Consider the following 24,632-nt stretch of genomic DNA (forward strand, 5'->3'; position numbering starts at 1 on the left):
CTGTAATCAAATGATTTATTGTTCGTGAAGCAAACTTTATCTGAATTTGACCTTAAACAAAAGAAAACATTTTCCGACAAAATGAAAACATTTGTTCATGGAATAAAAATTAAATGCATTTTCATATTTCACGTGGCACCAATTTCTGTTGAACCGTCTTATTAATTAGTTGCACTTGCAGGCAGTATTTCTTACATTTTTGTATATCCCGCTTGGTTTCTCGCCGAAAATCATCTGGATTTCTAGAGAGAACCTTGACCTTCATTTTATCTTCTTAGTTAACACAATAACTCACTCTCAAACAGGAAACAATGTTTTTACCACAATTTTCAGCATGTTTGAAAACCGGAAAACGTGTTGTAAAAACTGGGTCAAGTTTTTATCCACTTTCAAGTCTCCATTCACGAAAGAGCTTAAAGACAAGAAACGTGTGGTGAATCGAAGAGGCAGCTAAGAGGTTCGATTTATTTTGGATTTAGAGGCAGATAAGCTTAATTTTGTTATAAGCATAGTTTTAAATTAAGGTAATCTGTGTGATCTTACTTAATTCTTGTATTTTTTTTGTTTTGATCCATATAATGGTAAGCACAGGCCCTCAGAGTATTAAAATTTCAAAGGCCAAACCGCAAACGCTACAGTACAGTCTATGGTATCCTTCATCAGTATCAGTTCCTGAGAAGTTAGAGTAGAAGTTACAGTTTATCACGAATAATCATGCTTTAATTAGTGTTTGTTACACTAGTACTAAAGCAAGTATAGAAGGCAAAGATATTATTCGTCATGCTTGTAATTTTACTCTGCTTTGTTTCCATTTTCAGTATTCTAAATATTATATTTAAAATTAAATGGTACATAGACTAATAATACCAGTATGGATAGAAGTGCACAAAGAGCTCCGAAACGCAAGCGCTGGTGCCGATTACAGAAGGAGGCCCCATTCCCTATTCCAATAGCAACTATAACTAATGAACCAGCAAGTGCCAGAAATTGGTATTATTATGAAGGTGAGAAATACCTTTCAGATTGGCAAGAAGCCTAATTGTTAATATAAAAAATCCTTTCATCACACCATTATTACCTTGCATCAGCATCATTATTATTGTCTAAGCTCTTATTTGATGTCATTCTTGAAAAATTTTACATTCACTAAAATATATTATTCATGATGTGTTTTTCAGCCCAAAAGTGCATAGAAGATAAACATTGATATTCAACCATATTTTGTTTATATCCCTCAGGTGAACTTGTGGGCACATCAGTGTTCATCAAGCACAGTGGGGACATGAAACTTATCTACAATATGGTAAGGCGTTACTCATATACTATCAATGTAGTAGTTCAAGAGTAATTTTGAGCCAAAAATGTGGAGGCAGTGGACAGAATAGATCCTAGAACAGGGTGTGTGTGTGTGTGGGTCGGTCTCTCTCTCTCTCTCTCTCTCTCTCTCTCTCTCTCTCTCTCTCTCTCTCTCTCTCTCTCTCTCTCTCTGTTTGTGTGTAAATGTATATTTTTTGATATTCAATATATAGCAATGTGTGTGTGTGTGTGACAGAGAGAGAGAGAGAGAGAGCTAAAGAGAGCTACAGTGAGAGAGAAAGAGAGATTTTGTGTGGTTTTGTCTATATACTCCTAAACACATAAATGTCACTTGTGTGAGTGAGATATACCAGTATATATATAGTGGTTTATATAGGAGAGAGAGAGAGAGAGTAATGTGTGTTAGTTGAGATGATTTTGAATAGATCACATCTAAAACAATCCTCTTTTATTAAACCAAAAGATAAGCATTAGTACTATATATATCACATATATCATACAATTTTTCCACAAAGTACTAGTAGTTTTACAGTTTCATATCTTGCATATTTTAGGGTTTCTTTGGGAAGGGAACCACTTCTCGCTGGGGCATCAGAAGTTTACAGAGCCAGGCTAGACAAGACAGGGACACTTTGCAAGTTATGAAGAAACACAGGTACAGGATTTACGTAGCATTTCAGTATTAGTGGACATCCAGTTAAGGTAATATTTCATTCAGTACAGATGCATATTTTTAGGAATTTTAAAATTTATTACCTAGCTGACAGTGTTTGTCAGTAGATGATGACTATACAGGGCCAGAGGCAGGGTGGGGTGGGGGAGGGGGGATTTAGGGTGGGGTGGGGGAGGGTGTGGGGAGTTGCAATGGCAGTTGACAAGGCAAACTGGTGCTACACACAAATATGCACTGCTTTATATATACGAAAAGGCCCAGATTTAAATTTGATCTATACAGTATGGGATAGAAACCAAGGACAGGTGCACTTCTCAGCAATATTTCTTCATACACAAAGTGACTATAATAAAACTTTCTTTATGACAGATTATAACAGTACAATTTATAGCAGTTAACATGACATTGAATTTTTTATTATTCTTCATATTTTGCATATCAATGTCCAATCATTTTCAAAATAGACTCTGAGTCAGTAATTTTTCACTTTGCAAGCCAAATAGAACTAGGCTCTTTTAGTCGATGAATCAACTTCAACTGTCCAGCCTGACTGTCAGGTCAAGTTTTCGTTGTTGGTGCCTGGTTTTCGTTGCCATATTTAGCTAGCAGGGCAACAATACCGCCCCCTTTAGGCATGCACATACAGTCTTCTTGGGCGGCATCTCTGGGACAGGGTTTCCAGTTGTACTGGAGGCAGTGCATCACGCCACAGCAGCCATCTTGTTTTTTGCCACACGGTTTGCCTTGTGGGATGCGATTATGGCACTGGAAGGATATAAATTACGGATGTTTTACTAAGTCTTCATATTCTTTGTAGCCTGATCAATACAGATTAATAATACAAATGTTTATGTTTAATACATTTCATTTTGTATTGATTGAAATACGTTTTAAGTACAGATTACCAGTAAAAGCATCCCAAAATTTAAAAAATTAACAATGATATTAGGTTAAGAATAATGCAGTTATACCAATTTACACCAGTAAAGGCCCCCTGAAATAAAAAATTAACAATGGTATTAGATTAAGAAAAAATGCAGTTAGGAGATTTTTCTGTCTATTGGCAGATTTCTGACTTTCTGGGACCCCAAAATATCATTTTTGAGATGCAGAGGGCCCCCTGGATCCCACGCCATATTTTCAAAATTTTTCACTAAATGGCATTCTCATCCCTGAAAATGGCTATGATTTTGCCATAAATTTTCAGAACCATCTTCTTATAAAATATCTTTAACTTTTTTATGTCTTTTTTCATTGTATACCACTGATTTATCCTTTCTCTGTGAGTGCCTCAATAAATGATAATAAAATTTAATACAACAAAGTCAGACATTGGGTTTCAGCGCTTGAATGATTCCATAAAGATCAAGATTAAAATAAATCCATTTCCACGGATTCTACAGCAAGTTGTGCACTGATGATTAAAAATCAATAGTTTTCTTTTGCTGTGAATTTTTTTTTTTTTTAAGTTCAATATCACAGCATTTAAGATGGCACATTGGAGACTTACCAATGTAAATATAAGAAGAGTAAACACTTACAGATTTCACATTTAGCTAAACTCACAAGGCCTAATTTTGAAAAATTGTTTCAATGTGGAATATGATTATTTAAAAAAAGTAAGGGGATTTGAATTAATTCCTTGCTTCTGTTGCTTTTTTTCAGCAAAGAATTGTCTAGAGGAATATCTTCAATCATTTATCACTTTAAACAGAACTTAAATTTTATCATCAGTCTTTTCATGGACGTCTTCATTTTTGAAATATTTAATCTTATTCTTTTTTTTTTTCATAATTAATATACATTATCTCTTATAAATTATTCTTCCAGATTTTCTTTCTGCAATGTGCAAACATCTTGAAAAAAGTCAGACATTTTATTTATCACTTGATACAAAATAAATCACTTATCACTATAACGGGACATTTTTCAAGTAGTAAATGATTGAACATGTCCCTCTTGTTTTTAAGGGATATTAGAACCACAGTCTGAATGACAGAAGCCATTTATAGTTATAAATTATTCAGATGTGCGGAAAAGCTAATGGCAGTATGGGAACTTGTCATGGGATAGCAGAGTCACTCTACTGTTTGATCTCTTAAACTCTAATCTTGTAATGGAATAATGGTACTGGTTTATTAAGTTAATGTTTTGCCTTGTCAAGTTAAGTTGATCAATTATACGCTGCGTGCTCGTGTCAGGAGGAAAGGGTTCTCAGATATTTTGGTTCAAAAAATGTCGAATGAGCATCAGTACTGTTCCTAAAGAAAGAGGGGATTGGTTTTTTCTGTTCATTAGTGGACAAGAGCAAAAGAGCAAGAAAAAAAAAAAAAAGAAGAAAAAAAAAAAAAACACCAGTAACTGCAGACTCCAAAAATAACAAAATATACATCATTACCTCTGTCAAAGAAAGAGCTTAATATGTAGTTGCTGGTATTTTTTTGTCATTAGTTGTCATTATTTTGTCATTAGTTTGCTCATTAGTGGACATTTAGGAAAAAGAAGAAAGAAAAAAAAAAGAAACTGTCTTCTTCCAGAATACCAATTATTTACTGGGCTAACCCTAAATTGTTGTCTTTTTGGAATATGTCCCCGTAGAATACCTTAAATGAGTTTTAAACGGACATTGATGGAAATATCAGCATCTCAAGTGAATCAAACTTGTCAGCAAATTCTTCTTGAGCAGATAATCTCGTCCGGTGGGTATACATGTTGCTTTGAGCAGGATGTTAGTCAAAATGCCCAAGCCAAGTTGTATGGGTATTGGCTTACAGTGAACTTCTTATCTCTATATTCAGATTTTGAGAGTAAAGAAATATTTGGTGCGGCATTTTAATAGGCTGTACAAAATATACATTTATGCTGTCTCATTTTCTCTCTCTCTCTCTCTGTACACAAAAAATTGTCCATTTTCTCATTTTTTATGGTATCACCTTTATTTTCTGAAGATTCTGAAGATATCTGTGAAAAAAAAATCCACATAATCCAGTGCATCTCCATAGGCTAATTATCCAATGAGTTCTTATTTAAAGACTGGGGTCTTATCTTATTTTTTTCTGAATATACCTTTTTTCTTTGCATTTAAGAAAAATTTTATTATTATTACTATAATTACTTATAGGTGTTAATTTATTGATTGCATCACATCTGATTTTTCCCTGATCCTAATTGCCAGCTTTCTTTTATTGATAAAGGGTGGTAAATTTCTCTGCATACTAACAGAGTGGTAGTTTTGCTCCAACCTACACTTAGAGTACTGATGTGTTGAAAAAAATGAAAGAAGCTGGAGATTATTCTTCATACTTACAGGGTCATATTTTTTCTCCCCCGCTGGCTTCACTCTGTGTATATGTTGGAAGCCTGCTGGAGGTCCACAGATACATTCTTTGTAAAGGGCGTACACTGGACATGCTGGCCAGCTGTCTGTTTCCTCATCGTAGGTTATACATTCCATCATCCCGCAGCACTGGTCACGCACCTGTCCGCAGTAACGCCCCAGTGGCAGCGTTTTGTAACACTGAATTTGATTGAATAAAATGTAAAAATTAAGAGAAATTATTTGATAAGGAGGGGCATGTTTGAAATACCTGTACGATTAGATAATATTTGTTATAATCAGGAAAAGTCACGTAGATTAAATACAATTTTAATCAAAAAATTGTTGCGCAAGTCAAAGCACTTTGGTATCATCTTGTAAAACTGCATCAAATGAGTTATTAAAAATATGTTGCTATACAAACAGTACAGACTTACTTATTCTGAAGTCTATTTCAAATTTTCTTTTCATTTATTTGCAGAGTTTTCTCTTCTCGGGATTTCAAGAACTTTTAGATCCAGCTTTTTAGTAAATTAAAAGAGGCATATCATCTGTTTAAGAACTTGAGATATGTTGAGGATAGATCCCAGATGAATTTGATTGAATCTCTTTGTAATCTTGTCTGATAATTTACATGGTTTTCATCTAAAAAAATAATATCATTCCTGATCAATAAAGGAGACAGTGAATAAAATTAGTCTAAGATCTTTCCTTATTCAAGGAACTGATACAGTAAATGAGATTTGCTTTGCCCTTAGACTTTTTGTCCTTAGACTTTTTTTCACATTGAAGGTTATGAGTATCTAAGGGCCTGTCCAGAAGAAATTTTTTACACGGACTGATGGATTTGTGCATCAGATATGTCCAAACCCACTTGTAATCTTGCTGTGTAACCCAGCGGGGAAGCCATTGGGGGATAAAAGTTAGTACATTTGGGATGAAAAGGGACAAGATATTTTACAGTTAGTTATTTTGTCAACATATTTTTTGAGCATGCTCTGTTTAAAAGAGGCAAAAAGTCAGAATTATGAGTACCTACTTGATGCACTTTCGGCTTTTGACTTTTGACTTCAGCCCACCCCCTTAATTGATAATGTTAATGTTAATATTGCATGAGAAACAGACTTTGTAGCTGAACATGGCAAAAAAGGCCTTTTTATACAGGAATAAGAACCTGTTGATATTTTTCTTTCTCTTTTCATATTGATCATGTTGGTAGCCAGAGGTTGAAGTGCACCCAGAATTCCGGACTGGGTCTCTGGTCTCTCTCCTCTATTATCGACAACTGTCTGCCATTGCCTTAAATTGTAACTGGGAATGGCAGAGACATGCTCTTAAACACAGGGTGTTGATAAAGGACCAAGCAAACCTGTACACTACCAGTACTAATTCCTTTAGATTACGCAGAGTTTTCATTTATTAAATTTGGGGCGATTTTGGATAAGGCAAGTGCTTCCCTTGTCTAAGTGAATAGAGTTTATTCTATTTTAAAATGTTTTTTTTTTTTTTTAAGTTTCAGCAAAATTAATTACATTTTTTGACATCAGATATGGATTTCTTTCATTTTTCATAGTTAAAGTTGAAACTTTGAAGTATTTGGCAAAAATAAATAGATATAAAATAAGTAATTTATTTTTAAGTAGCTGTGATTTTAAAATGGTAAAAAATGCATATGAATGTATAAATAGATGAGTTGCAATTGATAAAATACCAGTTATTGATACATTGCTTCTCATGATTTTAACTATGCCTACAGTACCCCTGAAGTGTCACATCATTGACATGATTTCATATACTTACCAAAGCCCCTAGCCTCCTGTACTGCTTGGTTTTCTCCAGATTGTTGACCTTGGTGTCTTGTCCATCTACCACAACAGTTGTTGCCAAAATGACGACGATAACAATAACTGCACAGAAGTGGACATGTATACCATTATTTATCCAGTGCCTCCTGGGGTATATGATAGAGCTATGAGCATGAACAGACGTGGTGCACATTTGGAATATTTTTGAAACCAGCATTGTCCTGTTGATTTGGCATTTAAGGAACAACAGTCTTTTAAATGTATTTGCACTGTAGTTGCTGCTTTTGAACTAAGTTTTCATGTCTTTGTCTTCCACAGAGTTTCATAATTCTGCTATTTCCTTTCAGTTGGTGACTGCAGTTCATCATTTAAATTCCAAGAAATAGCCTGACTGCATGTAACTATGAGGTCCATTATGTTAACAGCAACAAACGAAAAGACTCTAGCTTTGACTAGAACATGCTTTTTTCAAGGAAACTAGGTTGATCATTAATTTATGGTCCATCTGTGTAACTGGTAACAACTTAAATGGTATCAAAGCGGTCTTGTTTGTTTAGTCAAGAATTTCAACTTCCAGTCTTGAGTATTCCAGCTCATTAGAAACAGTGAAACATCCCCATTTATTTATATCCACCTGCTCATATCCACTTGAAGAAAATGATGAAAATTTATAACATGGTCTATTTTATTCCTCTCTTCCCATTAGAAGCAGTGTGTTAATTCATATCCACATTGTGACTCAGTCGTTTTCCTTTCTTCTCATTAAAAACAGTGCACATTCTCATTCAAGTATGACCACTTGAAGAAAGTTCAAATAAATGTGATCCTAACAGTCGTATTCCCTTCTTCTCATTAGACATTGTACATTCAATTGATTCGTAGACACTTGCTGTTTGCCTTTAAGAGATTGAAATAGAAACGTAATAATGATCCGGTGCTCTGTCTTCACTAATCTCCACAGGGATTACAAGCTGCTAAATATGTGCGAATAACTAGACTTAAGTCTTCCTGTGTGTTGACTCCCTAGACCTTATTATCTTTGGCGTGCACATGGATGGTTCTTAAATAATCAATGAGCTGAAATATTTTATTATGAAGTATAATTAGTGTGTGATGTTTCTTTGATGAAACTGTAAGTAATTTGTTGATTTCAGATAGATTTCATAATTAAATACATGTATAAGGCATATGAGTATAAATATTAATTTGGAGTATTGTCTGAAAACACCACACATTGAAATAATCAAGAATGTAGTTATATATATTAATTTAATAAAATTTACTCTTTTTCATTTTTATATATATATAAAAACTTATTCTTATGATATTGAGACATTTCACTGCAAAGCAAATTATCCCTATTCCATTTAGTCTTCACCCCCAATTTACTGTGAGAGTATCATCCAACCGTGACCGCATACAAACCTTTCTATTCACACTCATTGGCAATGATCTTTGTGTTCCATCTTCAAGTTATTGAATTAACATGCGGATGTAAACAAAAGGTCGGTGAAGCCTGCCCCTAAGTGTCAGTTATTTTGGCATTAGGATCCCCTGGGCATTGGATGGAATGATGGATGTTGTTACTTAAAATATATATATATCCTGTTTCTGAATAACTTTCAAGTAGACTGTTATGCTTTAGGTTCCAATCCCAATCACCTTGTGATGATAAAATGTAATACTGCATATATAAAATTAGATGATACGTTTTTGACTCGACTTTGATCCAAATTATAGAACAAAAATGACAGTTATTAACTATAAATGAATTATACAAATAAATAAGTACATAAACAAATAAAATTAAAAAAAAAGAATTAAAAGGAAACACCCGGTCACAAATAGCCTAATTTTATATTTTGCCATACAGGTAAGTGAAAAAATTTATGGCACTGGAAAATATAATTTTGTTTCTTATTTGCAAGGCGAAAGAAATATAAGACTAGTGCATGTACATGATTACCTGTAAGTTACTTGTAATACTAACTTAAGTATTCAGATTACATCTAGATGACTAACTAAATCCAGAGATATTCCTCATCAGGAGGAAAAAATTATCCACGTAACAAACAGACATACCATCTTCACAGAGAAATCCGTGGTTGGTTAAAAGCACATTTTCACTGATGCATACTCTCTTTTTAACGACTAACTGGAGTCGTCAAATAACATCTAAATAATTTACTATCTCAGGAAGTATTTAAATAATTCTCGTTGGGAGCTGGGGGAAAAAATCATCTTTGTGACATTTTGGCAGACATCTGTCCTAAAAACAACAAATGTGCAGTTGATATGTATGTATTGATTGAATTAGGAGGTTTGTGTCTCAGGGGAGGCGGGATTGGCATAGACGCATCATTTCACAAATTACTCCTAAGAATGCAGCAGTGCAACTATTGAGTAGGCTTAGCGTGGAGGGTCCCTTTTTTCTTATTTTTGAAGCTGTGGCATTTTGCTTATAATTGCAAAATTGAATCCTTATGGGGCTAGTAACAGTGATAAAAAAGGCTTCATTTCATCATCTATTTTAAGTTGTATCTTCTATGACAGTATTTCTGTTATTCCTACAGCCATGCTTTGAAATTACTGTATTTTCATTTATCAGAATGATAACAAAAAAATCCATCAATGGCGCTAAGCAGCTAATTGAGTAATAACAGATAGATCACAAAGATGTATAGGTTTCAATTCTTATGTCAGTGAGACCCAGAGAAGATCACAGCTTTTCCAGTGGAGGAAGGAATTAGCATACAGATGAGGTCTTTTATAAGATTATTGCGAATTCCCTGGTGGGATTGTGAAGACCTTTTTCAGGGAAATAGCTACTAATCAATCAATAGGGCGGCAATGCTTAACGTAACAGTGAAGCACTGGCTTCATTTACAATTTTAGGTTGTATTGGATTTGTATGGGCCATGCAAATACCTTGTGTGGGAAAGAAACTGAATTTATTTTTAAAGGAAAATGGTATCACAAACTCATCTTTTTAAATGAGAGTTGCATTGGATGAGGTAACCACAATTGCAAAGGATTTTTTTCTGTATAATTTTTTAATAAAACTTAATAATCTTTTATCAGCTTTTTTTTTTATAAATCAAAATATAATGCATGCCTTTGTGTTTGAAGGATCATATTAAAAAAAGCAGTGAGATCAGATGAGAGGACTTTCAGTTTTCGATAAATAATAAGAGTTGTATTTGCATGTATTTTGACAGGTACTTGCGCCACTGTAGATGGAGAAAACAGGCAGATTTCCAGGCGGGTAAAATGCCAGCTGAAGAATACATAGACACTGACATGGAGGAACAAATGACACGGAGTCTAGATCAAAATAGAATTGCTGGAGATGGAATGAAGAAAATGAAAGGGGAAGAAAATGGTGATTTCTGTTGAAATGTCTTACACATTTTTAATTGAAATTTAAGTTTGAAAATTAAAGTAAAATTGCCTCTTTTGTGTGAAAACTGAAAATTGATTTGAATTTGGGAAATTATTGCCTTTTGAATTTGTAATTATTTTATCAAATATGTAAAAATATGATTCATTATACTTAAGCAGATGTTGCTATTGGAGATGAAATTATTTAAATTATAACCTATTTGAATAATTAAAATATTTTAATTTAAATATATTTTTCTTATCCCAGTTAATTCATCTTCATCAGAGGATCAGGAAAAGAGCATTTTCTCAAAGGGCAATAGGCATTCAAAACAGTGGGGGCAAAACAGTGCCCTTGGTATGTATAATGATGAATCAGAATGGGGTCAAGGCCAATCTAAAAGCAATATAGACAGTAACAGTTCAGATTACAAATCTGAAAAAGAAATGGAATTAGCTCAAGGTGAAGGTCATCCCATGGACTGGAACAATGTAAGTGAGAAGGAATCTGAGGACTTTTGGGCAACACCAGAGGTAAAATCAGAATACTCATCATGGGATGCGGTAGATGAAAAGGATGCTGAAGAGTTTTGGGGAACCTCAGATACAGAGGATATACAGGATAAGAAGACAGAATTAGGTCAAGGCCAGTCAGGGTCACCATGGGGTGAAGGTGGCACAGATACTGGAACTATGTCATGGGGTGTCTCTGAGACTGCTCAGAATAACAAGGTTTTAAGTGGAGTTAATGAAATAGACCAAAATAAACACAACGCAGTATCATCAAATAAAACAAATGCATTAAGTCAAGGTCAAGATCACTCAACTTCCTGGGAAAATGCTGATTCAAGAATATCTGCTGAGTTTTGGGGCAATGTGACAGATGGTGTTTCAAATGCAGACAGTTCAGATGTAAATGATAAAACAGTTTTGTCAGAAAAAATTGATGACAAAAGTAATGCTACCTCAGCTCTCAGGTCAAGGTCAGATCATATACCACAAGATGTCGATCCTTTGGAGGTAAATACAGGAGCAACTCATAGTCTAAAATCACAGAAAGATTCACAGTTATCAAAATTAAATAGTGTTATTGCATCACAAGAAAATAAGAAATCACAGCAGGCTTTTAAACAGTCGGACAATGGAGAAAACTGTGAGGATGATAATATAGTGGATGAAAGATCACTGATGGATGACCCTGGTGGTGAATTATATGTAGTAGAGAGCAGTGAAGAGGAGGAGGAGGATGTCACTATGGCAACAAGATTGAAATGGAGGCCATGTCAGAAAAGGGAAGAATACAAAGTCAAAGAATATTTGTGTCTTAGTTTAGAAGAGGTGAGTTCAATTTGAATCTAAGTTTTGTTGGATCATTTTTACAGCTATAATTAAATTTATGAAATATTATTAAATTATTTTATCGTAAAGTATGTTTAAGCTTTGATGTTATACCAGACAATTTTATCTAATCACAAAGAGCAAATTTGAAATTGAACATTTGTGGTTATTAAAAAAAGAAAATGGAATCATATAAATGTTACTGACAGTATTGACCAATTTATATCTTAAACACTAGTTAATTCTTATTTTTTGTTTTTCCAGGCATTTTTTCTATCATACGGTTTAGGTTGCCTCGTTGTACATGATGAATCTAAGGTAAAAATTACTTGTCAGTGAAGTGAATCTGGGTGCACAAGATATTACATATTAATTGTTTACAATATTCGTCCAGTTTCACTTTTCCAAATTATCATGATACAAAGTGATGACTGAATTTTATTAACAAATTCAAATGTAATACCAGGATATCTTACTCTTTCAACACCCTATGTTATAACTTTTTGAGGTTGTGAATTAAATCAAATTAGGGCCAGTTCTTACGTTAAACTTAGTTTTGTTAATTTTCACTTGCAGAAGAAACTAAATCTGACAGAAATGTGGCGCAAGTTTTGCTCAAGACAAAAGAACTTCCTGAACAACTACATTGCATATCATTCCCTAAGAAGTAAAGGATGGGTGCCAAAAACTGGAATTAAGTATGGGGCTGAATTTAGTAAGTACCCCACACAACAGAGTACAAAGATAATCAAATATTATATTGCTTTGGGTTATGTTTATGTTTTGTACACCTTAAAGTTATTTGTTACTCACATTTTTTTGTTGAATTTTTTTTAAATTTTTTTCTTTGCAAGTTTAGATATTATAAATAAAATGAATGTATTGTCCAGATCTAGGTTACTCACTCAAATTCTGTAGTCTCAGATTTAAAGACATGACTTTAAAAACTTGGTCAAGTAAATAGAAAAAAATTACATTTCTCTTCCAGACAAGACACAAAATAAAGGCTGTTTTATTTTCCAGTCCTATATAAACAGGGTCCTCCATTTTATCACTCCTCCTACTCCGTGGTGGTACTTCCTGTGAAGGAAGAAAACTTGGAACAAGAGAAGCTGCTGTCCTGGACCTCACAGGCAGGGATGAACAGGGTCACTGAACAGGTGTCCAAGGTCAGTGGGAAGATATTCTGTTTTTCCTTTTGTTTAATTTTGACAGTAAAAGCTGGTGTGAAATATGTTACATACAAGTGGGCCCTGCTTCTATTAGAGTTAAGATTTTTTTCTTTCTTTTTTTTTTTTTTTGGGGGGGGGGGGGGGGAGGGGGAGGGCTTTATTTTTACAGAGGCTTCTATTTTTGTATCCATTCCAAAATATTCAGTATTAGTCTTCAGTATTACTGCATCAATCTACTAACCACAGCCTACTGGTACCACTGCAATATAGGTTTTTTTTTTTTTTTTTTTTTTTTTTTTTTTTTTTTGGGGGGGGGGAGGGGGAGGGCTTTATTTTTACAGAGGCTTCTATTTTTGTATCCATTCCAAAATATTCAGTATTAGTCTTCAGTATTACTGCATCAATCTACTAACCACAGCCTACTGGTACCACTGCAATATAGGTAAAGTGGGGGTCTTTACTGAAGCAAGGGCCACTATTTTGTGAAATATGGTTACTTGGTTTTATAAATTATGTCTTTTTGCTCTTTTAGTTTCTTTAGAAGAATCAAAAATTAAGTTGTCCGAGTTTCTTTTTATAATTTCAAATTGATAATGGAAATTTAACACCCTGAAGATACAAGCAGAGCTCTTATTGTGACTTATAAAATGGGGGTAGAGGGTTCAAAGGAGTACAACTCATTGTGCATTTAATTTCATGTGATGTCAATAATGTTTAAATTAGTTTAATTTTTCCTTCACACAAAGAAAAAGCTTATTTTTAGTAAGTCAGAGTCAATCACAGTCATCTCAGTCAAGACAAGGGCATTTTGTATTTTAATAAAATTTAAAAATTCTTATCACTAACTGGCTTCTACATTCACATTCTTGTAGGAAGTTTTGCTGTGTTATGTAATACGACCAAGAGGAGTAACTGATGAGGATCTTAGCTCTCCAGCTTGCATTCCAAAATTTAAGATAATGGTAAAGTCTCTACTGAATTTTGTTACCATTGGGGTTTTTGATATGTCACTTGCTATAATGTTTTTAAAGACTTAAAGAGATAATTTTAATGTGCAAGGAGATTTGAACAATAGGGAAAAAGAATTTCCTCACAATGTATTTGGCAGGTAGCAGTAATAAACTAATTTAAATATTTGCTAGGAGGGCAAATGGGCATTTTCCAGTGTGATAGTTTTATTCAACAACATAGATAAATAATTTAAAAGTACTTTTTAGCAGAAAAACATTTTTTTGTATTTAATATTGATTCAGGTTTTCTGTTTAAACTAAAAATGCTTAAATTTAGATGTAAAATTATAACTGGACACCTCTTTATTTTATTAGAAAAAAAATTGTGAAAATGCTCACATGTATTCTGCTTGACAAATTTGATAAATTGCTGTATAATCAAAATTAATGTATTTTTGTATTCCCAGGAGGTCATAATTGAAAGATGGGTGGCGCCACAGGAGAGAGATAACCAGGGAGAACAGCAGTTTCCATGAAGCCTAGATTAATTGAATATGAAGAAAAACATAATCAGAAACTTTGGTTTACAGAATAACAAAATATGACTTTTTAAACAAAGTCGGATCAACAGTCTCATGCTATGGATTTTGCTGGAAAATATATGATCTAGAAGGAACAAATTAGTTTGAACTGGAGGAAAAAGAAACCCAAGCAAGCAGCGGGGAGTTAAAAACTCTTTAACAAGATATAGAATTTCAGAAATAAAGGTGTTTATATTTTCTTGGGCAAATTGTCTTTGGGTTTTCTCTCAACCATTCTTTTTTAAAAATGAGGTGGAAAGTCGGTGATATTATATATAATTATCCTAGCCTTAGGGCGAAATCCAACTGGATTCTAGGAAACAATTCAATAATTGCATATGTAAAAAACTCAGGAAATAAAACTGAAGGCATTCACTTAAACTAAAAGTAAATACAAATTTATTTTAAATTATATACATGTGAATTTGGACGGACTAAGCTCTGTGCAAAATAATACTGTATTAATATGATAGTAAACAGGCACTAAGAGAAAAAATTATTACTTAAAAAATTACCCAGTATACATCATGATGTAAAGAATATTTTAAAACACATTTACAGAATATTCACAGTATTTGATGGAAATAAATATCCTTATCCAAAAGAAAATGTCAGTGTAAATAATCCTTTTACTTGGAATGAGATGTCATCATTATCACCAAATATTTCCCCAATTTTTCATCAGGTGGCAGCACAAGATGAGTAAAAATTCTCAACAGATGGCATCACAAGTTAATTTCAGATCAACTCCGAAGTCTCTCATCTGCTTTGGGCAATTAAAACGAACAACTATTTGGGATGGAATGGTCTAGTATGTTTTCATTTGTAGAATTCAAATATTACCCATATGGGCTGAATAATAAAATATTTTTGTGACCAACAATAAACTTAATTTTTCTTTGAAACTTATTGCTCTTATTTCTTCCATTTCCAAATTTTTTAAATGAAGTCTCTTAGGCTGTGGTGACATTTACTTGTTCTTTGGAGCAATGATACCCTCAAGTTGTGTCTGAAATGCAAATATAAAGAAAATTATTTTTGCTGCAAATATTACATTTAATGACTTGAATACCCAAATAGATTATCACTAACAAAGTAACAATGATGGCTCACAATGCTAAGAAAAAACATATGGTTATGTGATATATAATATTGATTTTGACAGTGTAAAATATGACAACATCAAGTTCAGCGTCTAGTGTGTGCGCTAAATGATACTGCCACCGATGCATTTTCACTTGTTAAATAACACTGTGTTAGGAGAGCCTTACAATTGTTACAGATGTACAAAATACTCTTCTGAAGATTTCTTGACAACAAGTTGATTCAATAAATTCATTCAAAATTTATATCACTGGATCTGCATCAATAACTGTGTATTGTGGTAAATCCACGTGTTATCAGCAAAAGCTTTCAATTTGTGAAAAAGAAGCAATGCTAGTGTTGTCGCAGTAAAAATTTCTGTACATCTCGTAAATTAATTTAAGGAAGAATAATTATCATAATATATCATAGATCTGCAGACTGTCTCTCTCTTACCTTGAGCTGCTGGTTCGTCCTCTTCAGGAACTGAATTTCTTCCGTGTGTTTCTTCTCCTCCACAGCTCTCTGCTCAGCGGCTCTCTTCTCAATCTGCTCGCACTTTGCCTTCAGCTCGTTCACCTGACGCTCCAGGTCACGCTTGTCGTTTTCAAGCTCAGCAATCTGAAGTAACAGTGAAGATTATGAAAGAGCAAGCTCAGCTAACAAACATTAATTACTTACAATATATATGATATACTGATGTCAGAAAATTGTATATATATCTGGCCTTTTTTTAAGAGGTGAAAACAAAAGATTACTGATACATGCTATATGATAATTTTACTCGTTCCAGTTAACAATACGATGGAAGGTCAAATATATTTCTATATATTGTATACATTTATACATTCATTTCTACATATTGTATACATTTCTGGATTTCTTAGCAATAAGTCCTAAAATTTAGTACTTGTGACTGTGACAATACTATGGATTATTGATTTTAATTGAGTGCTTGTGAAATGAGGACATAGTCCATAGTATTGTCATAGTCAAAAGGACTAATCTGAGGACTCTGACCTTCTTATTTTGCAAGTACAGTACCTGATTGAAATCCAAAATGCAGACTTTATGAAAATGGGTTCAAGCTTGTAAAGAAGAGATATAAAACTCCAAGGCATTGCAGTATACTTAAAGTTTTGTTTTCATGGGCTTCATGAAACTTACCTCAGACTGGTTTATGTGGGATACTGAACTCAAATTTAAAAGCATAATGGCGATTCACATATAATTGCATATATAATTTTCTAATTTTTTTCTCATAACATACCTTCTTCTCCATGTCAGCCTTGCCCTGTTCTGCCTGCAGAGCTTTGCGCATGCCAAATGCCACACTGCTCTCGTACAGAGTCTGGTAGGCTGCGATGGTCATGCGGATCTCGTCCCTGACACGGAGCAACAACAGCCCCCTCTCGGCACAGTTGATGGTAACTTGCCTGATCAGCTCATCTGAGGAGAACAAATACAAGGATATAAATATAACTGTCATTTCAGAGTCTGAGTGTACTTGACCGTGATAAAACTTGTTTTGATGAGACAGGGTTTTACTGTCTTACCAACCAAGGCATCAACTGTAAATTGTAATTCAATTAAAATGTTTCCTTTTAAATTTATTATTTCTTAGACTTTGTTAGATAAAACACCTTTAATTTATAATGACCATACCACTAATTCTACTGTTCTCTTCAAAATGTATTAATTTCATAAACGTATGCCTGTGTTTATATTGTCATTTAAAGCATCATAATTTACCAAAAAATTTAAATCTTTACCAAAGCACTGTATGAAAAAAAACCCTCAATATTGTGGTATTGAATATAATGCCAGTTTAACTTCCACCATTCATACATTTTAATTTAACTGAATATTATCAAAATCAATATTCATATCATCAGAATGCTCACCAAAGCACTGTGAATAGAGCTCTCTCCTGACAGGACATATTCCAGTCTCTCTGGCCTGTCTCTGCTGCAGCCTTCTGTCCAGTTCCTCCTGTAGGTTGACCACGTCCAGTCTGGTGGCCGGAGTGCTGGACACCTGCTGGACCCACAACTGACCATTCTCTGTCCACTCCCTGTGTGTGTATGAGACAAAAGGTCATTTAATATAAAGATGACCACTGTGGCACATCTATATTTCTGCATGTCTATTTTTGAATGTTTTAAGAATCAAATTGAATCTATACTTTTCAAAAATTATGGTATAAAAAAAAGAAAACCAAAGACAAATGTGGTGGGATATCTAGCCTCTTTTTTCTTTGAAATATTATAATGTCAAGGTGGAGTTAAACATTTTATTTTGTAAACACTGAACACAAAATTTTGTTAATTGTATGTAATTAAATCAATTAAACATTGCAGGCAATGCAATCAAGTTAGTTGTCACATTTGAATACTCTAGTTATCCATTCATTCATTTATTTGTTTATTTACTTATAATTTTTTTTAAATTGTGTGCTTAAAATAAAATTTTAAAACAAAATGTCCCTAGTCACCTTGGTGGAAGGATTGAGTTCAGGATCTCATCTGTCTGCTGTGCTGCTTTAGCATCAATGGGAGGCACAGCTCCTTTCTTCCCTCCTGGAGGTGAAGGCACTGGACCCTGGTCTGGGGGCTGTGGAGAACTGACCTTCAGTGCTCTTGCCTACAAAAAATATAAATATGAAAGAATACATATACTGTAAATATATACAAGTAAATATAAACTATACTGAAGAGGATAAAGAAGGGGACTGGGGCAAAACCACTTTGTAGTAGACTCAATAATGATCCTCTCACTTCCACCCGGGTCTCGAATATTATCCACTCAGCAGAGAAGTTGCAGGGAAAATTAGCAAGCGAAGGTATTCCACGCATGATCTATGATTTATTTTCAACAATATGAATATCCTGTTGCAAAACAGGCAATGATTCAAATTTACTGAGCAAATTATAAAATATAATCGAAAGAGGCGGAGAGGGGGAGTATCATCAGTCTGCAACGTATAAAGTGCTGCGAATAAAACGATGTCTTGCCTAAAATTAAAATCTGGAATCTTGCTCGATCTAAAAATTACGACGCAGGGTCTTTGAAGAAAGTATAAAATGCATCTTACCCTTGGGGTTTTCTTGTCTGTATTCCTGCTTACTAAGACAGGGTTGTCGTATTTAACAAGAGAAGCATTTGGTGGAATCATGATTGTTGAAAATTGCTTGAAATCTGACAAAATAAGCAAGATATTTTCCTTCCAGCACCAGGCTTCTTGTAACTATAGAAACATCTCATCTGCGCATGCGTAACCGGAAATCACGTTTTCTCACGCAATTTCTCACAAGAAAAGACAAGATGGCTTATTTAATGTCTGTAGCCGGTGAGTATGTATATTTTATCGGATTAACAGTGAAAGCATGAAATGTGTGATGTTGTTTCCTCGAAATTTTCACAGATGTGCGAAAGCTTCAGAAATAGTTGCCCAGATTGAATAGTTTGATACGCTATGAAATGTGCTACACTGTAAGAGCGTACGACGACAATCTGTTGAAAAAAAGAACGACGCTGTGAACAGTGTCAATAATGACTAGTCACCAATCTGTTGTGTGTTGTGTTGAAAATTCTCTTTAGAAGGCAATGTGTGGTTCAGGTGGTAATTTTCCTAACTTAAAAATGTGACTTGGCAGTCGTTGTTTAAAACTTTTTTAATGAAATTGACAGTGCTCACGTGTAGTCAACGTTTTTAGAATGCATGGGCATGTAAAATATATTAATTTAGCATCACAATCATTTTTCAGAAGCAAAGGCATTCTTAAGAAAAGTCAGAGAGGACCAGATACGCTGCAGCAAAAAGATTGTGGACATATGGGAAGAGGTTCTTGTGAAAAACAGCTTCAGTTTGGGAGAGGAAGGTAATTTTTTCAGAAATAATTTAAACAGGCAATGATTGCTTTGTTTTAGTTGCCAACCACATAAACATGATGGTCCAATTTTAACACAGATATTTAAATAATGTTTCATCTGAAAGCTTGGGTAATACTACTGTACCCATATGCATTTTTATGAGTAAGTATTCAAACAAGAATAAAAACCTTATAGAGCTACCTTGACTTTTGTATAAATAAAAAGTGTCAGTTTTTAACATATTTTTTCAGCCCCATTATGTTCTGAGTATCAGAATTAAATCAGTTACTGTATATTGCAACAAAAATGTTACTGAAGCAGTGAGTCAAATTGTGTACAATTTCAGAGTTTATTGTAAAACTGTCAAACTATTTTGAAGCAAAATGTAAATGCTTTGTTCACTTTCTTGGTGGCACTACTAATCTCTGGCCATGAAAATAGTAAGACATTGTCTTGTTCATGAAGGCTCAGAAGCCTGTAGAAATGTTTATACCTGAAGACTTAATTGTTCATTTTTTCTCTCTCTCCAGTGTGGCTAGTATATGAGCAGGTGTGCCTGGCTGCTTTGGATTGTGCGCAGCTGGATATTGCTGAGGTAATGTCCTAATATCATCTTTATTATTTGTGATGAGAGATGGCAGTGCTTTGTTATGATAAAGGTGCACAAATTAGAATCTCAAAACTGAAAATTTTCAAAGAAACATGAACTCATTGAAAATCTTGACCAAAATATTATGACCAAACTTACTTCCAGTTGAACAATCATGTCACATCTTTCTCTCAAACAATTAAATTCATAGTTCCAAAAGTTTTTGGCATGGTACAAGGAATATTAAGCATATGCTATATGAAAATAGAATTTTCCATTTTAGATTATTGACTGCCTTTCAGTAAACAAGCATGCAAATATAACGGTTCAGGTTTCTATCTGAATTCATGCTGTTTATATTTTTTCTAAGGGAATAAGGGGATTGCAATTCTGTAACTTTAATTGTTTTTTACTCCAGGGATGCTATCAGGCATTAAAGGCACAGTTTCCAAATAGTTTGAGAGTGAGGAAGTTAGAAGGAATGATTTTAGAAGCAGAAGAAGAGTAAGTCACAATAACCGTGTGGGTATGATAACTTCAGCCGTCTTCTACTTATGAGTTTTCAGTCAAATGTCTGACAGCTATTTCATTGTTAAACACCCTTTTTGTGCAGTTTTCACCTTACCGGACACGGTGCATACTGCCAATGGCAAATTTGACAGAAGTCACAGATCAGACATGAGCTTTTTCTGCGGAAAAGTGGAATTCAGCATTTTTTAATTCAATTCTGATGGTTCCTGAGATTTGTCAAGGTTAGGTGGGTTTTTGTCCCATGATAAATGTTGAGAGTTTGTTTGTTTTTTTTTTTTATTTGAAACCTAGGCTCATGTCTGACAGTTGTGCTTCAAAGCATCCTTTATAGAACCTTGCTGGATAAGTGACAAAGTTAATAACCTTGGTCTACTGTATGTGATTGGTGCAATAAAGTATAATTACAGTAAATGCCCCTTAAGTTTATGATTTTACATGCAGACAAGTTTAAAATGTTGTATAATGAAGCCAGACCTTGTCAACTGTGGGACTGAGTTTCTGATCACGGATAGATTTATTATGATATTATTATATATAGATATTTATTATTATAGATTTGCAGATTTAGATTTATTATTTTTACTAATCTATCTTGATTTTAAATGTTTTTAGGTATGATAGAGCAATGGCAATATATGAAGACATTTTAGAAAAGGATGAAACAAATGCAGTAAGTGTATTTGAGAACATATCAAGCAGAGGTCCATTTCCTGGAAGTGTCTTATGCCAAAGATAATACAACACATCGTCCTTTTTACAGAAAAAAACTTAAAAGTCAGTTTTTGAGCTGAAATTTAAAATGGATGGATTCGGGTGCTGTAATGCAAATTGAAAAAAAAAAAATTTTAAAGTAATGTTTATATTTTTATCTCATGACTGAAATTTCCTATATCATGTTTTATTTCACCAAATGTCATAGTTTAAACCCTCCTTCCTCTTTCAACCAAATTACAGAATAACAATCACAAGAAATAAAGCACATTTCCATCCTTATGCCCTATATTATCATATTATCCTTGTCTACTGTTTTACTCAACATTTTTTTCATTGTGTGAACCTCCTTAGCAAAACCTGGAGTCTGCAAGTGCTTGTGAAGTAACATTTTATTTGTTCTTATTTTGCCAGATTGCCACAAAGAGGATCATAGCAATACTAAAAGCACAGAACAAGATACAAGACGCAGTTGAAAAACTAAACAAATACCTAAAGGAGTGAGTACTATTATAGTATAGGTACTGCGTTTTTCTAGATGTGTAAAACTGAACAAATACCTATTGAAAGGAGTGATTATAGTAACTTTGTCTCTCTGTATTCGTTGAGCAGGGATGAGATGTCTAAAAATATCATTGGTCCAGGCAGCCCTCTAGACCCCATGCCACATTTCTCAACTTTTCACTAAATGGCTGTGCAAAGACCAGTTTAATTTTTTTTTTTTTTTTTTTCGTTTTACATACTAACCCATATACAAAATATACAATGCCTACAAAAATATACAAAAGGAATTCTCAATTTCAGGCATAGTTTGGACACGGAGGCATGGCTGGAGCTGTGTGACATGTACCTCCACGAGCTGGACTACAACAAGGCAGCCTTCTGTATAGAAGAGTGCATCCTTAGCAACCCACACAACCACTTGTATCATCAGAAACTGGGAGAGGTAAGGATATAGATTTATGATTTATAAAGTTTGATGATTTTAGGACCCCCCCTCCCCCCGTTTTCCCAGACAATTATTATAATTCTGTGACTGTGCAGTTTTATTTATTTATTTTGCTAATTTGTTTAAATTAATTGTATTTATTTCAGATAAAATACAGTCAGTGTGAATACCAGGAAGCAAGAAGTTACTTTGCACATGCTGCCAAGCTCAACCCTAATAACATGAGGGCATTGTTTGGGCTACATCTAGTAAGTATATACAGATCACATCTAGTGTGATAATATGATAATCAATCATGAAATAAATTCTATAAAAAAAGGTAAAAAAGGACATTTTCAATGTCATAGATTAATGTTTTAAATCTGTTCTAAACACAATCAACAAACACATTGCCATACAGTGGTTACACCTTTTGGAAATGTTGGGCTGTGTTCCACAAAGCTGTCAGGTTGGGCAACTATTGCCCTGACTGCAAATTACTTTGTTAAGAGTGTAACATACAAAACCAGTCCAAAAGTGAACCTGGCTCAAAATTGCTATAATAATGTCATGTCTCTCTCTCTCTCTCTCTCTCTCTCTGTTTTTATTTATTTATTTTTTGTGTGTTAAATAATCCGTTTTCCAATAATTCAGTCAGCCACCAACTTAGTCAGCAGTCAAAAAGGCACACAGAAGACGGAGAACGCCAGACATGCGGCATGGGCGGCCAAACAAATAAAGGACAGGTACAAGGTATGTGTGAAGTGCAGAACCTTCATGGTCACTGGCCTCAGTTGAATTGAGATTGTACTACTAAATACATGCCAAATGGAAGGCTAAGGGATACTGGAGGAGGGGGTGTTTGAAGGCACTTAACAAAGCAGTTATACTCTACTTTCACCTGTGTGTTTGTGGACAGATGGACTTTTTCATTATTAAATTTGAAGTCAGTTATTACATTCATCTGGTTGATATAATGTATTCTACTGTCATTGGGGGTTTTCACTTCCAAAGTTAACAAACTTTTCAATTTGAAATCCAAAAGAAGAATTTTTTGAAAGAGATTTTTCATTCCTGTCTTCATTCTCTGTCTGTGATGTAAAATTATATTTAAAAAAAATATACTCATGGATTTACTCATTTATTTCAGCAGACACAACTGGACAAGAATCGAAGTGGAGATGTAAAGATTGTAGAAGATATGCTAGAGGCATTGAAAATGTCTTCATCATAAATCAGATACAGCTGGTGGGGAGTCCTGAACCATGAATCACTGAAAACTGGGACAGTAATTTCTGGAGTCAGTGAAAATATCCTCATTGTACACAGAGAAGGTCATTTCTGGAGTCATTGTCTGTCTTAACATGGAAAGTCATTGTTGGAGTCACTGCAAATGTCTCTCTTAACATGGACAGTCATTGTTGGAGTCACTGCAAATGTCTGTCTTAACATGGACAGTCATTGTTGGAGTCACTGAAAATTTCTTCATACACAGAGACAGTCATTTCTGGAGTAATGGAAAATATCCTCATCTTACACATGGACAGGCATTGTTGCAGGCATTGAATATGTCTCCATAATAAAACATACAGAAAATCACTGAAAAGTGGAGTAACTGAAAATGCTTCCATCTTCTTTGGGCTATAATTCTAGCTCTTTTTGTAAATCTGATCCTTGATGACATTTTGTTTATTAATTCAATACAAGCCAAAATAAAAAATGAAATAGTATAAAAAATAATCCTACTTTAAACCAGGTACAGCCATTTCAAGACTTGACATATATCTGCTCTGCCTTTGTCCAATATAAGGGTTCAAATCTAACGCAAATGCAGAACAAATTTTACTGAGTAAATGTTATCACACATCTTTGCTCTACACTCTACATTTTCAATTGAAAATGATAATAAAATGTTGTAAGATAACTACTAAATTCCAGTCTTACATGTATAGCAAGTGTTTATCGCTGAAAGTATTTTGGTCAAGGAAATTTTCAATCAAACTGAATCTTTCTAAAAAAGAAATGAAAGAAAGTTTTGAGTATTAGATCAATGAGCTTCTCTTAACTTTAAAAGTTAACAGGCCACCTTCATTTGAACATCATCATTTGAACGTCAATCACATATATATAATCTGACATTAGTCTGTATCTGAGTGAGATTGGCAGCTTGCTTGTTGTTACACAAGAATGACATCTAAACAAAGCGGCCAACAAATTGCTTTCCATTAGTAATAAGAAACTTACTAAGAAACTTGGGGTGGTTGGGGGGAGGGCAGGAAGTTAAGATGCATCAACCCTTTTGCCAGAAAAAGGTCTTTTTCGTGTACATTTTGATCAAGATGTGCAAAGGTCCACATTCTCAGAAAAAATAGCCTTCATAACTC

The 24,632-nt window shown here is 34.0% G+C and overlaps 5 protein-coding genes across 10 annotated transcripts in view; 2 read left to right on the plus strand and 3 right to left on the minus strand.

The window, feature by feature from the left end:
- The window catches only part of LOC106179319 (DDB1- and CUL4-associated factor 13), a 54,423-nt gene extending 54,056 nt beyond the window's left edge, over nt 1-367 (minus strand). For both annotated transcript variants that reach the window (XM_087018872.1, XM_013562891.2), the window contains exon 1: nt 196-367. In XM_087018872.1, the coding sequence (XP_086874998.1) occupies nt 196-265 (70 nt within the window). In that variant the 5' untranslated portion in view covers nt 266-367. The remainder of the gene's footprint in view (nt 1-195) is intronic.
- Nucleotides 285-14,742, plus strand: LOC106179318 (uncharacterized). Of its 4 annotated transcripts, none has more exons than XM_013562890.2 (11): nt 285-457; nt 819-1,004; nt 1,239-1,303; nt 1,872-1,972; nt 10,330-10,493; nt 10,761-11,830; nt 12,095-12,148; nt 12,407-12,545; nt 12,854-12,999; nt 13,875-13,964; nt 14,420-14,742. In XM_013562890.2, the coding sequence occupies exons 2-11, from the start codon at nt 872-874 to the stop codon at nt 14,486-14,488; spliced, it is 2,031 nt and encodes a 676-aa protein (XP_013418344.2). In that variant the 5' UTR covers nt 285-457; nt 819-871; the 3' UTR covers nt 14,489-14,742. The 4 variants fall into 4 exon arrangements, with proteins under 4 accessions (XP_013418344.2, XP_086874996.1, XP_086874995.1 ...); XM_087018869.1 differs by having other exon boundaries at nt 419-524; XM_087018870.1 differs by lacking the exon at nt 13,875-13,964.
- On the minus strand, nt 1,751-9,346 carry LOC106179322 (uncharacterized). 2 transcript variants are annotated; one of them, XM_087018876.1, is made up of 5 exons: nt 9,194-9,346; nt 8,537-8,773; nt 7,107-8,188; nt 5,298-5,507; nt 1,751-2,755 (listed from the first exon to the last, which is right to left on the minus strand). In XM_087018876.1, the coding sequence occupies exons 3-5, from the start codon at nt 7,326-7,328 to the stop codon at nt 2,549-2,551; spliced, it is 639 nt and encodes a 212-aa protein (XP_086875002.1). In that variant the 5' UTR covers nt 7,329-8,188; nt 8,537-8,773; nt 9,194-9,346; the 3' UTR covers nt 1,751-2,548. The 2 variants fall into 2 exon arrangements, with proteins under 2 accessions (XP_086875002.1, XP_013418351.2); XM_013562897.2 differs by lacking the exon at nt 9,194-9,346 and having other exon boundaries at nt 8,537-8,872.
- A 167-nt stretch (nt 14,743-14,909) lies between the features above and the next one.
- LOC106179321 (33 kDa inner dynein arm light chain, axonemal) lies at nt 14,910-18,878 on the minus strand. Its single transcript, XM_013562895.2, has 6 exons — nt 18,711-18,878; nt 18,111-18,259; nt 17,521-17,690; nt 16,887-17,065; nt 16,073-16,237; nt 14,910-15,542 (listed from the first exon to the last, which is right to left on the minus strand). The coding sequence occupies exons 1-6, from the start codon at nt 18,789-18,791 to the stop codon at nt 15,504-15,506; spliced, it is 783 nt and encodes a 260-aa protein (XP_013418349.1). The 5' UTR covers nt 18,792-18,878; the 3' UTR covers nt 14,910-15,503.
- Nucleotides 18,817-24,180, plus strand: LOC106179323 (ER membrane protein complex subunit 2). The gene is made up of 10 exons (XM_013562899.2): nt 18,817-18,965; nt 19,384-19,497; nt 20,020-20,084; nt 20,497-20,582; nt 21,222-21,279; nt 21,735-21,820; nt 22,125-22,266; nt 22,416-22,517; nt 22,903-23,001; nt 23,402-24,180. The coding sequence occupies exons 1-10, from the start codon at nt 18,887-18,889 to the stop codon at nt 23,480-23,482; spliced, it is 912 nt and encodes a 303-aa protein (XP_013418353.2). The 5' UTR covers nt 18,817-18,886; the 3' UTR covers nt 23,483-24,180.
- Nucleotides 24,181-24,632: the final 452 nt, after the last annotated feature.

The sequence above is a fragment of the Lingula anatina genome, chromosome 8 (assembly GCF_051362555.1).
Source record: "Lingula anatina isolate TDL-2025a chromosome 8, LinAna3.0, whole genome shotgun sequence".
NCBI classification, from domain to species: domain Eukaryota; kingdom Metazoa; phylum Brachiopoda; class Lingulata; order Lingulida; family Lingulidae; genus Lingula; species Lingula anatina.

Excerpts from the sequence above, each read along its gene's own strand:
- LOC106179323 (XM_013562899.2), top strand. The coding sequence starts at position 18,887 with ATGCGTAACCGGAAATCACGTTTTCTCACGCAATTTCTCACAAGAAAA. Across the intron at positions 19,498-20,019 it reads CTTCAGTTTGGGAGAGGAAG|TGTGGCTAGTATATGAGCAG; the intron begins GTAATTTTTTCA and ends CTCTCTCTCCAG. Across the intron at positions 20,583-21,221 it reads ATTTTAGAAGCAGAAGAAGA|GTATGATAGAGCAATGGCAA; the intron begins GTAAGTCACAAT and ends AAATGTTTTTAG.
- LOC106179318 (XM_013562890.2), top strand. The coding sequence starts at position 872 with ATGGATAGAAGTGCACAAAGAGCTCCGAAACGCAAGCGCTGGTGCCGA. Across the intron at positions 10,494-10,760 it reads AATGAAAGGGGAAGAAAATG|TTAATTCATCTTCATCAGAG; the intron begins GTGATTTCTGTT and ends TTCTTATCCCAG. Across the intron at positions 13,000-13,874 it reads TCACTGAACAGGTGTCCAAG|GAAGTTTTGCTGTGTTATGT; the intron begins GTCAGTGGGAAG and ends ACATTCTTGTAG.
- LOC106179322 (XM_087018876.1), bottom strand. The coding sequence starts at position 7,328 with ATGCTGGTTTCAAAAATATTCCAAATGTGCACCACGTCTGTTCATGCT. Across the intron at positions 5,508-7,106 it reads ACAGGAGGCTAGGGGCTTTG|TGTTACAAAACGCTGCCACT; the intron begins GTAAGTATATGA and ends AATCAAATTCAG. Across the intron at positions 2,756-5,297 it reads GGGAGAAAAAATATGACCCT|TGCCATAATCGCATCCCACA; the intron begins GTAAGTATGAAG and ends ATATCCTTCCAG.
- LOC106179321 (XM_013562895.2), bottom strand. The coding sequence starts at position 18,791 with ATGATTCCACCAAATGCTTCTCTTGTTAAATACGACAACCCTGTCTTA. Across the intron at positions 17,691-18,110 it reads AACTCAATCCTTCCACCAAG|GGAGTGGACAGAGAATGGTC; the intron begins GTGACTAGGGAC and ends ATACACACACAG. Across the intron at positions 16,238-16,886 it reads AGGCTGACATGGAGAAGAAG|ATTGCTGAGCTTGAAAACGA; the intron begins GTATGTTATGAG and ends CTGTTACTTCAG.